Source organism: Theobroma umbraticum, unplaced genomic scaffold (genome assembly GCF_002168275.2).
Source record: "Theobroma umbraticum cultivar Fairchild unplaced genomic scaffold, ASM216827v3 scaffold_12.1, whole genome shotgun sequence".
NCBI classification, from domain to species: Eukaryota; Viridiplantae; Streptophyta; class Magnoliopsida; order Malvales; family Malvaceae; genus Theobroma; species Theobroma umbraticum.
Genome location: NW_018397269.1, coordinates 2,358,204 through 2,370,657, shown reverse-complemented (window position 1 = coordinate 2,370,657; position 12,454 = coordinate 2,358,204). Strand labels below are relative to the sequence as shown.

At 35.4% G+C, this 12,454-nt stretch overlaps 2 protein-coding genes across 2 annotated transcripts in view; both read right to left on the bottom strand.

Moving 5' to 3' along the window:
- The window catches only part of LOC110426037 (receptor-like protein 7), a 5,773-nt gene extending 4,500 nt beyond the window's left edge, over positions 1–1,273 (bottom strand). The window contains exon 1 of the mRNA XM_089785223.1: positions 3–1,273. Within this exon, the coding sequence (XP_089641349.1) occupies positions 3–915 (913 nt within the window). The 5' untranslated portion in view covers positions 916–1,273. The remainder of the gene's footprint in view (positions 1–2) is intronic.
- Positions 1,274–7,878: 6,605 nt separating this feature from the next.
- Positions 7,879–11,460, bottom strand: LOC110425681 (putative LRR receptor-like serine/threonine-protein kinase At3g47570). The gene is made up of 2 exons (XM_021440620.1): positions 8,670–11,460; positions 7,879–8,423 (listed from the first exon to the last, which is right to left on the bottom strand). Exons 1-2 carry the CDS (start codon positions 11,362–11,364, stop codon positions 8,038–8,040), a joined length of 3,081 nt encoding a protein of 1,026 aa, XP_021296295.1. The 5' UTR covers positions 11,365–11,460; the 3' UTR covers positions 7,879–8,037.
- Positions 11,461–12,454: the final 994 nt, after the last annotated feature.

The following is a 12,454-nucleotide window of genomic DNA, read 5'->3' as shown; positions in this document are numbered from 1 at the left end:
ACCAAGTGAATACGGTACCTTCCCTGAAAAATGGCAGTTGTTAATGTCCAAAAGTTCCAAAGACTTGAAGTTCCCCAATGATTCTGGCAGCTGTCCAAAGAAATTTGTGTTTGCAAGGCTTAATTTCAAAAGAGGGTGATTGCTCTGAATATCAGGTAAATACCCAGTCAGATCCGGATTGGACTCCAGGCTGAGAAACTGAAGACTGGGTAACTCAAAAATTCTTGGGGGAAAATCACCATGCAAGTCACAATTTGATAAAATTAAAGCTTTCAATGAAGAAAAATTTGCTAAGATAGTAGGTACCGAAGAAGAAATTCTGACATCAGTAAGATAAAGCTCTTGAAGATTAGTTAAATTCTCAAGCAGAGACCTCAAGCCTGGCTTCCGGCGCTTCAATGAGTTCCCTGACAGATCAAGGAGCTCTAACTCTGTCAGCTGTAAGATCTCTGACGGTATTTGACCAGAGAAGTTGGAGTAAGAGAGGTCCAGAGATGCCAGTCTTGAGAGGTTCGTGATCTCAGAAGGAATTTTAGAATTTTTGAAGACATTGTCTGCGAGATTAAGCCACTGAAGGTGAACAAGATGGAAGAGGCTGCTTCTGGAATCGATTGAACCATAGAGATAACTACTTCCAAGGTCGAGGCCGATTACATGACCAGTGCTATTGTCACACTCGACCCCATCCCACAAGCAGCAGTCAGAACTTTCCCTCTCATGTTTCCACGATTCAGTTTTCGCATGGGCTTCAGGTCTGCTTGAGGCGGAGTTATTGATAACAAAGCTTTCCTTGAACTGCAACAGTGCTGAGCGTTCATCAGGGTGGCACAGTGGCTGTACTGAAGAAACAAGAAAAAGCAGTAAGAGCAAATTAAGCAAGCTCATTGAAATGGAGAGATACAAAAATGAGCCCATAATAATATCTCAATCGTTTATGTCCTCCCAACTCTTGGATGAGCAAACAAATGGGTACTGACTGAACCATTTATAGACAATCATCTACAATTGGTAAACACGGCGTCTTCCAAGCATAGCGGAGCAGTCGAAATGAAAATGTTGAGGTCTTCGTCGGTCAAGATTGAAGACTTAAACAGTGAAGTCTCCTCTTGAATTTATATTTATATTTTATATATTTAAGTAAAGATTCCAAAAGGCAACCTTCAGGAACCTACAGTTTACTCTGGAAAAAGCAAATACCGTTGATTATTTCTTTTTTTGGTAAACGATACCATCAATTTACTTGGATGGAACATGAAGAACCCATTCCACTAACATTTAACATTTCAATAGATAATGCAGAAGATAGACAGCTGAAATGAACGTGATTGCTGATGATCCATGAGCCTACCTTGGGATCATTCCAAAGTCTTCAACTTTTGCGTGTTTCACGGTGAAAGTAACAACTTTCTTTTATGCAAAAATAGTTTTACAGAGAATAGACTTAGTCAAGAAAACTTAATTATGTTGGGAATAAAAAAATCAACTTTTGCCTTTCAGTATGCAAAAGCCAGAGGTTCCACCTATGCATGAAGTCTCATACTTTATATATTTTTCTCCTAACTTTGATGATTCGAGGTGTAGAAAGGGCCATAGACAAAGAAAGATCGTTTTTTTTTTATCTGCTTTTTCCTTTTCTTATCTAAAAAGGTAGCAACGCATCTGCTTAATTATGTGGTGAGATTCGAATGGATAGAAATTAAACAGAATCTGAAAAAGCAAATGAATAGCGGAATGCGTGGATCCTGTGTTTGATAAGCCTTTGACATCAGCCGTGTAACGACCCATTCTATGGCTGGCACCCAAGCAGTGTCGGCAGTTCCACAGGACGGACAAACCTTTTATACGTAAACCTCTCAATAAACAGAATATTATTTTTAACTCAATGTTTATCATTCCATCTTTTCATATAAACGACAATTTTTATCCACAATAGAGAAGCAAGCTAAAAATAGCAATAAGAGATTTTGAATTTCAACAAAGAATAAATTCCAAATCTCCAACTTTTTGTTTTCACAACCCAAATTTTAATTTAAAAATATCCAAGGCCATGGCCCAAACTTTGAAATATTTTTACATGATACAACACTGGAAAACAACCGACATCTAGACAAAGGAGTGGCACAAGGATAATGCTATCAGACATCAATTACCTACGCAACGAGTTGAAATCTTTTTACCACGATTGCTCTCAAAAATTTACTTATTTGTCATTTACTGATTAGTTGGAATGAGTCTTTCATACTCAATGGGTGGACAAGAAGAAAAACAAGCATTAAGGTAAAATTTTTGATAAAAGCATAATGATAATATATACATATGATGAGATAAATTTTATACAGAGTTAATAAATTATGTGTAAATTAATAAAAAATACTTGCGTTTAAATCTTACTACTTTTTAATACTCATATAACGTATAAATTTCATACTCAATAAAATCAATCAACCATGGTAATCTTGAGTACAACAAATTCCAAAATATCATGTAAATAGATAATTCACAGTCTTGGTTTTCTCAAAGCAAAAGTAATAGTAATGTCATGCTCAATTAATTAAAATATGTTAGTTAGGGTATCTTTGTGTAGGTCTAGTATAGCCCTTATGCTCTCTTACGTAAATAACATCATCACTTACTCGTGGGACTCCCCACGCCACCTTCATACGTAGGGGTTTCTTGTCCTCATTAACACCTAATCGTAAAACCTCCCACATCACCAATAATAAGTCAGGTTTTTCATCCCCTTTATACCTACTTGTGGGAACTCCCTCATGTTACCAAGTATCAAGTTGGGACTTCACGTTCCCCTTATACCTACTTGTAGAAACTCTCCACTTCACCAAATATCTTAATACTCAAATATCAAATCATTAACTAGCTGGTACTTCGTTCACAAGGTCCACACAATCTGGTGTAGCACTATGGCCTATACCCATAAAGCTTACCCAAGAAAATAGTCCAAAGTAATTTCAAATATGTATAAACCATTTCAATCATGTGTTCAATAGGCAATGTGTGCATGTTTAAGTCATGAAAGCCGTAAGCAATACAGCAAGTTTCATCATAAAATCAAAGAGCATTAAAACAACAAATTCGCACATGAAAGTCAGTGAGCATGGCATTGTTAAAACATTTCACTCAAGCATCATAAAAATTGATCATGGTAGAATTTAAAATGTTCATGATCAGCCTCTCTAGCGCCTTTATATAAGAGTGTAATTCATAACAGTTTTGATAAATTAAAACAGAATAAAATCTCTTTATTTTGATAGGCTTGTTTCTTATTTTATAAAACGGTTCAATAATATAGTATGTTCACTAAATAGATTCACAACCAAGTTAAAAACCATTCATAAGTAACTAACAGCTCATGTTTCTCAATAACAATTCAAATATGTGAAGTATACACAAAGCATTCGATCTTTATTCAAAATAGTATGTGTGCCTGTATATATATATAGTCTAGGTTCAATGGAAGATTTCCCCAAATGGGTGGCTAAAAGTTAACATTGATGGGGCTGCTAAGAGTTGCCTCGATCCTCTTGGCATTGGGGGTGTGCTGAGGAATGATAAAGGTACGGTGAAAATGCTTTCTCGAAAACAAGGGGTTGGGGTGATGCCAATCTTGTAAAAATGTTAGCTATTTGAGAGGCTTTAATTATTTTTATGGTGGTAGATTGGCATCAACCGTTTGGGTTAATCATTGAAACTGATTCTTTAAATGCTATTAATTGAGTCTCAAAACCACTCTCTTCTCCCTGGTGCTTTAGAAAACTAAATTAAAAATCAAAGCTTTGCTGAACAAGATTCTTAAATGGTAGATTATTTATACCCCGAGATCTAAGAATAAATTGACAGACAACCTTGCCAAACTAGGGGTGAAAAGAGCCACAGACCTGTTGCAAGTTCTTCCTTAATTGTCATGTTATGCTTTTGTCTGCTTTGCTTGACTTCCTTATGGGGTTGATGACTGTTTTATGCTTCAAGATTCATGATTTGCATGTGCAAGGGTTTAATGTGGTCGTGGTTTCAGCCTTGCCGATAGTGGTCTTAGGTGCCTAGGGACCACCTTGATTGTGTGGAGAACAAGGGGTTTTGATCTTTGTAAATTTGAGAGTTTTGAATTTTGTTGTTCTGAATTTTTTGCTTGGTGCAGCAAGAGAAGGAAACAGGCGTGCTGGCTATGTTTCCTTGTCTTACTGACTTTTTCTTTGCCTTATATTTTGGGCTGGTGGGGACGTGTTGTCTAAAGAGCTATATGTAAATGCTATGGTGAATGGTTTAAAGGGCAAGGTATCTTTGTTTAGTATTTTTGTCTTCCAATATGTGATCAGAGGGTTAAGACTGTACTCTTTCCAATCTTTGACCCTCATCTGTTTGTATATGAACTTCCTTTTTTTATGAATGAACTCTAACTTTCAAATATATATATATATATATATATATACACAATTTCAAGATCCATATATATTTGAAAAAGGAATTGTCCGCTCACCTCTTTTGATGGGAATTCTCACCAATTTCTAAACCACATCCTTAGTTTAAGCTTGATTCGATCAAGGGCTCTAACAACATTCAAAACCACCACCAGGCGAGCCCTTCAAAGTTCAATGCCTCGGGTCAAAGTGTCAATGACCCGTAGCTTACTAACTTTCTTTGACAGCTGAGGCAGTAGCTCAAACAATCACTAGTGCATTATGCGAAGAAGCGCTATTGATGCCAAACCTATATGCACATTCGGCCAGCAATAACTATAGCAAGTAAATTTCAAATTTCATTCATTTCCTCACCTTCTAAGCTTCGCTAATCTACCCTTGGTACTAGGCCTCGATTAGATAGAATTTCCAGCAGCTTTTTCTTAGCACTAAGGTTCTAGTTCAACAGCTTCTAATCATCAACATCGCACTTTTTTTAGTACATTTCCAGTGTTGTATTATTGGATACATTCAGCCAACAAATATTTAATAATTGACTTACGTTTTAACTAACTAATTTCACCTTCACTATAACCAATTTACCAAGTCAATGAGGGCTTGTGTTAGGCCTCAGGTTGGACATCTTCCACAGAATTTCTTTTCACTCCTTCAAACCTTGCAACAATATTCACACATCACATTTGTAAATTCAAGCTATCAAAGTTTTTCTACTCAACCCGTGACTAACTTGCAAAGATAACTAAAAAATATCCATAATCATCTTACCTTGCTTGGTGATTAACTCATTCACAAATATAACTTTGAACTCTTCATTAATCCAAGATAAAAAATCTGCCATATGAAATTCAAATGCCATTAATTCTTTAAACTTACATTTTTAAGCCTAAATAGAAAAACCCTTACCTAACCTTGGATTCCCTGCCACCATTAACTACAAGTCTAAGTTAACAACTAACATCCATTTACTTTCATAAACCTCTATATATACCACATACAAGCATTACATAATGCATAAAGATCAGAACATGTCAAACTTATTTATTTCTTATATATACCACTCCACCAATTGCTATTTGAAGCATTCTCTTTACAATTCAGCTCAACTACGCTTAATACCCCTTTTTAACAATTTTTCTCATGCTCATGGTAATTTATTTTTAACTTAACCTACCTAAGTAAGCCATCTAAATAAATCCCATTTCCATTACAGAACATGACTAATAATTGTCCAACTGCATACGCAATCGCATTAACACACTCTAGCAATTTATTTTCTAGCCTCAATTCACCATTTCAACAATATAATTCAATTGTCCCTTACCTCAGAGAATCAAGATAACTTAGTTTCAAATCACAACTTCCAACTTACCAAATGAAAGTGAGCTGCAAACACAACAATAAAAGTTTGAACTAATTATCTTGATTCCAAACTATCCAACAAAATGCTTTCTCGTAACTCACTTACTATTGTTCTACCAAAGCTTCAATTGCCATTTCTATTTATTAAACTCCAACCGAGCTCTCCCTTCTAATTTACAATTTTCAAACTCCAACCGAGCTCTCCATTTAAACAAAAACGAACCTCCATCTTTGTTTTTCATCAAACCGAGCTTCCATCATTGCTTTCTTCATTTCTTCATCGTTCTTTTTTTGTTTTTTATCTTTTGATTACCACGGGCAATAGCCCATGGTTTAGTATTCTCTTTTTTGTTTTTTGTTTAGTATCGGGCGGATTGCGCAATGCTATATTCTCTCCTCTTTTGCATGCACGGGGCAATCTTTCCTTTCTCTTATATATATATATATACATACAAATAAAACATCAAATTTACATTCTATCAAAATATCATAATAATATTTAAATATATATAAAATATTTTTATTATACTTTATTTAATAACGACGAGTGCATCTCACCAATACTCCATTCTTTTAAAATTTCTCTTGCTCTCCTCATTTTGACTAAATCTAATTCTTCAAAATTAACCTGTAATATTTTACCAATTTAATCAACCTCTACCATTATTTTAATATTATTTTATTATTAAAATATTATTTTAATTTCATACTTTCTTCTTCACTTCCACCTGACTTTTCATAACATAAATAATCAAAATTCTCCTTAAATCTCAAGTAATATCCTAGCTTAATTAACATCAGATACGGGATGTTACAAGTTGGATCAATTAATAAGATTTTTTAAAAATGTACATAACACAAATATTACTATTATTTTATAAATGGATAATATATTTTTACCAATTAAATTATTAATATAAAATTTGTTTTAATAGTTTAATTTTTAGATTGAGATCTACATAAACCTTTTAACATTTTTGTAGTACCTTAAAACTCTAGTCACTTTAAATCTTCAATTATCAAATAATTTGTTTCCTAACCGAAAATTATTACGATACATATAAAATTACTATGATATTTAGATTTTTAAGACTTGGGATGGATACCTCCTTTATGTCCCTTCATCCAATATAGGCTTTGTTATTGGGTTTTTATTTTTTAAAAAAATAAAAATAACAAAAACATCAATCAAACTAAATTAAGAAGTTGATTATTTTAGTATAAGACATGATAAACGATCAGCAATTTCAGTTAGTTTCTAGTTCAACCTTTTTCGGTATTGATGTTATTTTGTCCAATTCAATGTTCAGTACTACTCTCCCCATCTCTCAATTTTTTTTGTTCATTGAGTTTGGTGCAGGGATGGAGTAATCCTAATGTCAATTTTAATTAAAGTAGCCAAAATTTTTCGCTTTGATGTATTTTGCATCTATTGAAATTGAATGAAGTATGATATATATGGTATCTTTTATAACTATTGAAAAGCACAAAGATATAATTAATAATAGTATACAACAATAGCGACTTACTTTATAAAGTAATAGCGTATAATATGTAGGTTTATGTTATTTTCTGTGGGTCTCATGATTCAATTTTACCAAAGGTTGAAAAAAGAAAAAAAAAAAGCTAGGCTTGGTTTTGAAGTTGGTGATGATTTGAGGGATCTTTGAAGTCCCCAGCAAACTAGGCAAGGTCGTCCACAACCACAAACAAAAGAGAATCATCCTTTATTAGATTGCAAAGATAAGTTTTGTTTGAGATGTTTTGAAATTGTGTCAGGAACTGAAATTAATTTTGGAAAATCAAGTGAGTCTCCAATCGGAATTGACCAGCAATGTGGAAGAGAAATGACGAATTTTCTTCGGTGTAGCATGGGGTTTGTTTCTTCTATACATTTGGGGGTCCCTTTGGTGAGGCTAAACTGAAGTAGAATTTGGAGAGCCATTGCAGTCACCATCCTTTGATACCTACCATATATGAAAAGTTGAGACGAGAATGATATGAAACCATCGTACTCTCACTTTGACAAATTGTACCCCAGTAAAACAATTCACCTAATCAAAATTATATATGTAAGAGTGTTTTTATCTGAAAAGTGGTGAAAATGCTTCTTCTTTTTTTAATTCATGTAATTAAACTGGGTATTTTGCAAAGAATGCAAAATTAATTATTTACTTTAGCATAAGACGACATAATCTCCTACTGATTGGGCGGTATACAATATGTGGCCCTCGTGATCTAATAATCAAGTAGACACAAGATGGTCTCTGATAGAACAGAGCTTGGCAGCTACATCCCGCATGTCCATTCGCTCAGTTGGGGATTCAGCAGAACAAGTGACTCCTATTTCAAATATTGCATTCAAGTGTTGCAGAAGTCTGCCATTTGTCAGGCTGTTTTCAGGGTAACTGTCGTTTGTGATTGTTCCACCTTTGACTATTTCTCCAAGAAAAATGGGATTTAGAATTCCAGCCACTCGTTCCGGTAAAGCTGCCTTAACAAAGTTGTGAAGGCTCAATCCCTCCCTGAAAATTTCATCGGTGGGCCTTTTCCCGGTGAATATCTCTAACAAGAGGATGCCATAGCTATATACATCACCTTTTGTTGACACCTTGCTTCCCAATCCATATTCTGCAAATAATATCATCACAAATGATAGCAATAATTGTAAAAGAAATTCTTGAACAATGTATAAAGATAAACCTCCCACATCCCGAGAGATTAAATATTGCTGTTAGGCAATGTGTTTTATCTTGTTAAATGGAAACTACTTCAAAATTACTCTTTTGCTTTTGAATCATGTTGCAGTAGTAAGTGGAACGATTTTTGTAAAAATGATTATAAACTGGAAGAAAAGAATGAAGTGCACATAATTACCTGGTGGAGCGTAACCAATAGTTCCTCTTACTCCAAGGGAGCTTGACTGACTAGTAGAATAGATAGGCCTATCTGCTGAAAGGAATTTTGCTAAGCCAAAGTCACCTACATGGCCAACCATCTCATCATTGAGTAATATATTGCTTGGCTTGAGGTCACAGTGAACAATTGATGCTTCGCAATGATGATGGAGATATTCCAATGCATGAGCAATATCTACTGCCACATTTATACTTTGGAAAAGATTCAAGGTTTTCATTTTTTCCTGTTCGTTCCTGTCAACAGATGGATGCAGCCAATCCTCCAAGCTCCCATTTCCCATGAACTCATAAATCAATGCTTTAAAATCATTGCCCTGATAATCAACACCTGAACATGCTGTTAGTATCTTCACAAGATTTCGGTGTCTTATGTTTTTCAAGGCCTCACATTCAGCCATGAAACTCCTGGAAGCTCTAGTATTTGAAACATTAAGCACCTTAACTGCAATAAGTCCTCCATTCTCTTCAAGAATTCCTTTATAAACAGAACCAAAGCTACCTGCACCAACCAAATTTGCTGAGGAGAACCCATCAGTAGCCTTTAGGATACTTTGGTATGACAACTTTAACAAGGAATTTTCCACCCAGATTGGTGTAGGCTGCTCTTTTTTTCTTCTAAACCAGAAAAAGAAGAGAAAGCAGAGTACCAAACCCAACAGCCCTGAAACACTAGCAATTATTGATTTAAGAGCATTACTCCATCTCCTTTTGGACCTTTTCAAGTTACACCTGGGCAAGTGGAAGTCACGAGTGCCTCCACAGAGCTTTTTGTTTCCCTCTATGAATGTAGCACTTGTATTCTTAAAGACTCCTTCAATTGGCAGCGCACCTTCGAAATCATTGAAAGAAAGATTTAAATATTGTAATAATTCAAAACTCACAAGAAATTTTGGAATTTCACCAGAGAGATTGTTGGCAGATATGTCTAATGTTTTAAGACCTCTCAATGAACTTAAAGATGGAATACTCCCTTCGAAGGAATTTCCTTCCAAGTATAATTCCTCCAGTCGTACACAACCACCGAGATTGTTTGGAAGCACACCTGATAATCTGTTTAGAGAAACATCCAATACACCCAGATTTATCAGATTTCCTACTTCAACGGGAAGTACACCCGTTAAACTGTTTGAAGATAGCTCTAGAGAAATGGACAAGGATGTGAGTGCTATTACTTCAGGGGGTATAGAACCACTAAGGTTGTTGTTAGAAAGAACCAATCTAACCAAATTCTTGCACCTACCCAGATGTGAGGGAATGCTACCCTGAAGATTGTTACGACCTAAACCAAGTTCAGTTAACATCGTCAAATTTCCAAAAGAATGGGGAATAGCCCCAGAGAGAGAATTATAATAGGCATAAAATATCTTTAGCTTCTTAAGCCTCCCAATAACAAGGGGAATGGAACCTGATATTTGATTGCCCATCGCCGCTAGCACCTCCAAGTTGATGAGATTTCCAATCCCATCTGGAATTCTTCCCGATATTTCGTTTTGTTGTATAATTAAAAATGCGAGAGTGCTAGACAAATTGCTTATGCACTCGGGCAACATCCCTCCAAAGTTATTGCGACTTATATCCAGATACTTTAGTTTAGTAGCATTAGTTAAAGAGCAGAGAAAGTTCAGGTCAGTTCCTCCCCGAGTTCCAAAAAGGTTGTCATTGATTCTAAGTCCCGATAGTTTGTTCAGCTTTTCAAATAAAGTCAGGTTTCCACTAAGCGTGTTCTGCTGGAATTGAAGTTCTATGAGATTTGAGGCATTGGATATTGAAGCAGGGATTGGTCCAGTGATTAGGTTATCTCCGACGTCAAGCCATTCGATATGTGGCATAGTGATTCCTAAGTCCGAGGGAAGACTACCCTGAATCTGATTTATGCCAAAATAAAGAAATTTGATATTGGAGAGATTGAAAATTGAGGGAGGAATGGTGCCAGAAATTCCATTGTCAAACACGGCCAAATATGTAAGGTTTTTCAGTTGGCCAAGTGCTTCAGGTATAACCCCGCTCAATCTGTTGTAAGCGAGAGACATATACTCCAGAGACGAAAAGTTCCCTAAGGAAGGCGGGATAGTTCCTCTTAGATTATTTTTGCTTAAACTAAAGACTTTTAGCTTTGACAAGAGCCCCAACGCACCTGGTATTTGTCCAGCTAGCAGGTTGCCCCCAAAACTAAGTAATGTAAGCTCAGAACAACCAGACAAATTGGAAGGAATTTCACCTCCTATGGAGTTATTGAGCAGTCGTAAGATTTGCAGTCTTCGTAAACGACCAATTTCTTGAGGAACTTCATGATTGAAGCTGTTGTTTTGAAGATTTAACACCCTCAGAAAACTCAAATTTCCAATAAATGGCGATATGGAACCCACGAGTTTTAGAGACTGCAATTCCAGCTTGGTGACTCTCTGATGTTTGTGACCGCATGTAACACCATACCACCGGCAAAAGTGGATGGAATTGTTCCACAAATGCATAACCCCGAACTGATCACCTGTTATCTTGGACTTGAACTCTAATAGGGCTTGATGATCTGTGTCATTCCTACTGACCACAGAGGTTGCTAAACCAAGCATGTCAAGACATGAGAGGAGAATAACCATAACATAAACAGGAACAAGATAGCTAGATACCGCCAAATGCTTGCCTGATAGCTCCATCAAGCCAGATAAATCTCTGAACTGAGATTAGTTCTGTTTTCGACTGTGCTTGCTTTATCAACAAGAACCGAGTGCAAGATGCAGAAATTTTCAAAATCTGACTTCGTCCGGTATTGACTAAGCTTTCTGCAACCAATGAATGCAAGTTATGTGACCATTGAAAATATGCCACGTTAGAATGGTTTCATTGTGTGGTAAAGGAGATTGACGATTGTTGGCCCTTGTCATCGAAATATGGCCACATGATTGTTCTAATTGCGATCCTAATAATCACTTGGGCTTTAACGGTTGGCTTTCATTTATTGCCAAGGGGAAATTTGCACAATTCAACACAATTCCTTGGACAGATGTCATTACCCCAATTGCTGACAATTTTGGTCTCCGGACTATGTTACATCACCTTTGTGAAAACAAGGGTAAGTTGACTTGAACTTCTTCAGTTGTTGAACGTATGCTACCCTCATGGCGACTATTTCAAAGTGCCCTTTAATTACCACGGAAGCCTTAGTTTAAGCATGAACACTTGATGGGCTAAACTTGCTCCTTTCATTTGGGTCGCCAAAGGGACCATAACATGGATCAGGGGGACAATGCTTCCCACCTGGTTTGTTCTTATAGCATTCAAAATGTTGAGATATGTTTCCAGCAGTAAAGTAACCCAAAGTAGAATAAGTGGAATTAAAATTTAAAATGAAAGGATCTTCCTGATTAAAATATGTGTTCCTACCAAATTTTATATTTAAAAAGTTGAATTAGCTAAGGTAATCTTAAAAAAAAACAATATAAAATGTTAACAATTATATAAATAAATATAAATTTAATTAAATTGATTAACATTCTAAATATGTATACGGATATATCTATTCATATATTACACAAACACCATATGATTAATGTTTAAACATATCGAGTTAAATTTTTTTTACACAAAAAACTTATTTAAATAGGATTAATATGTATAAATGATTATCATTAAAGGATTAAACAAATCATATAATATGAATCGACACAATAACACAAATATTAAATAAATTAAACATATCATATGCACAATAAACGAGTTTGATTTGTTTAATAATATTCTGGTGTA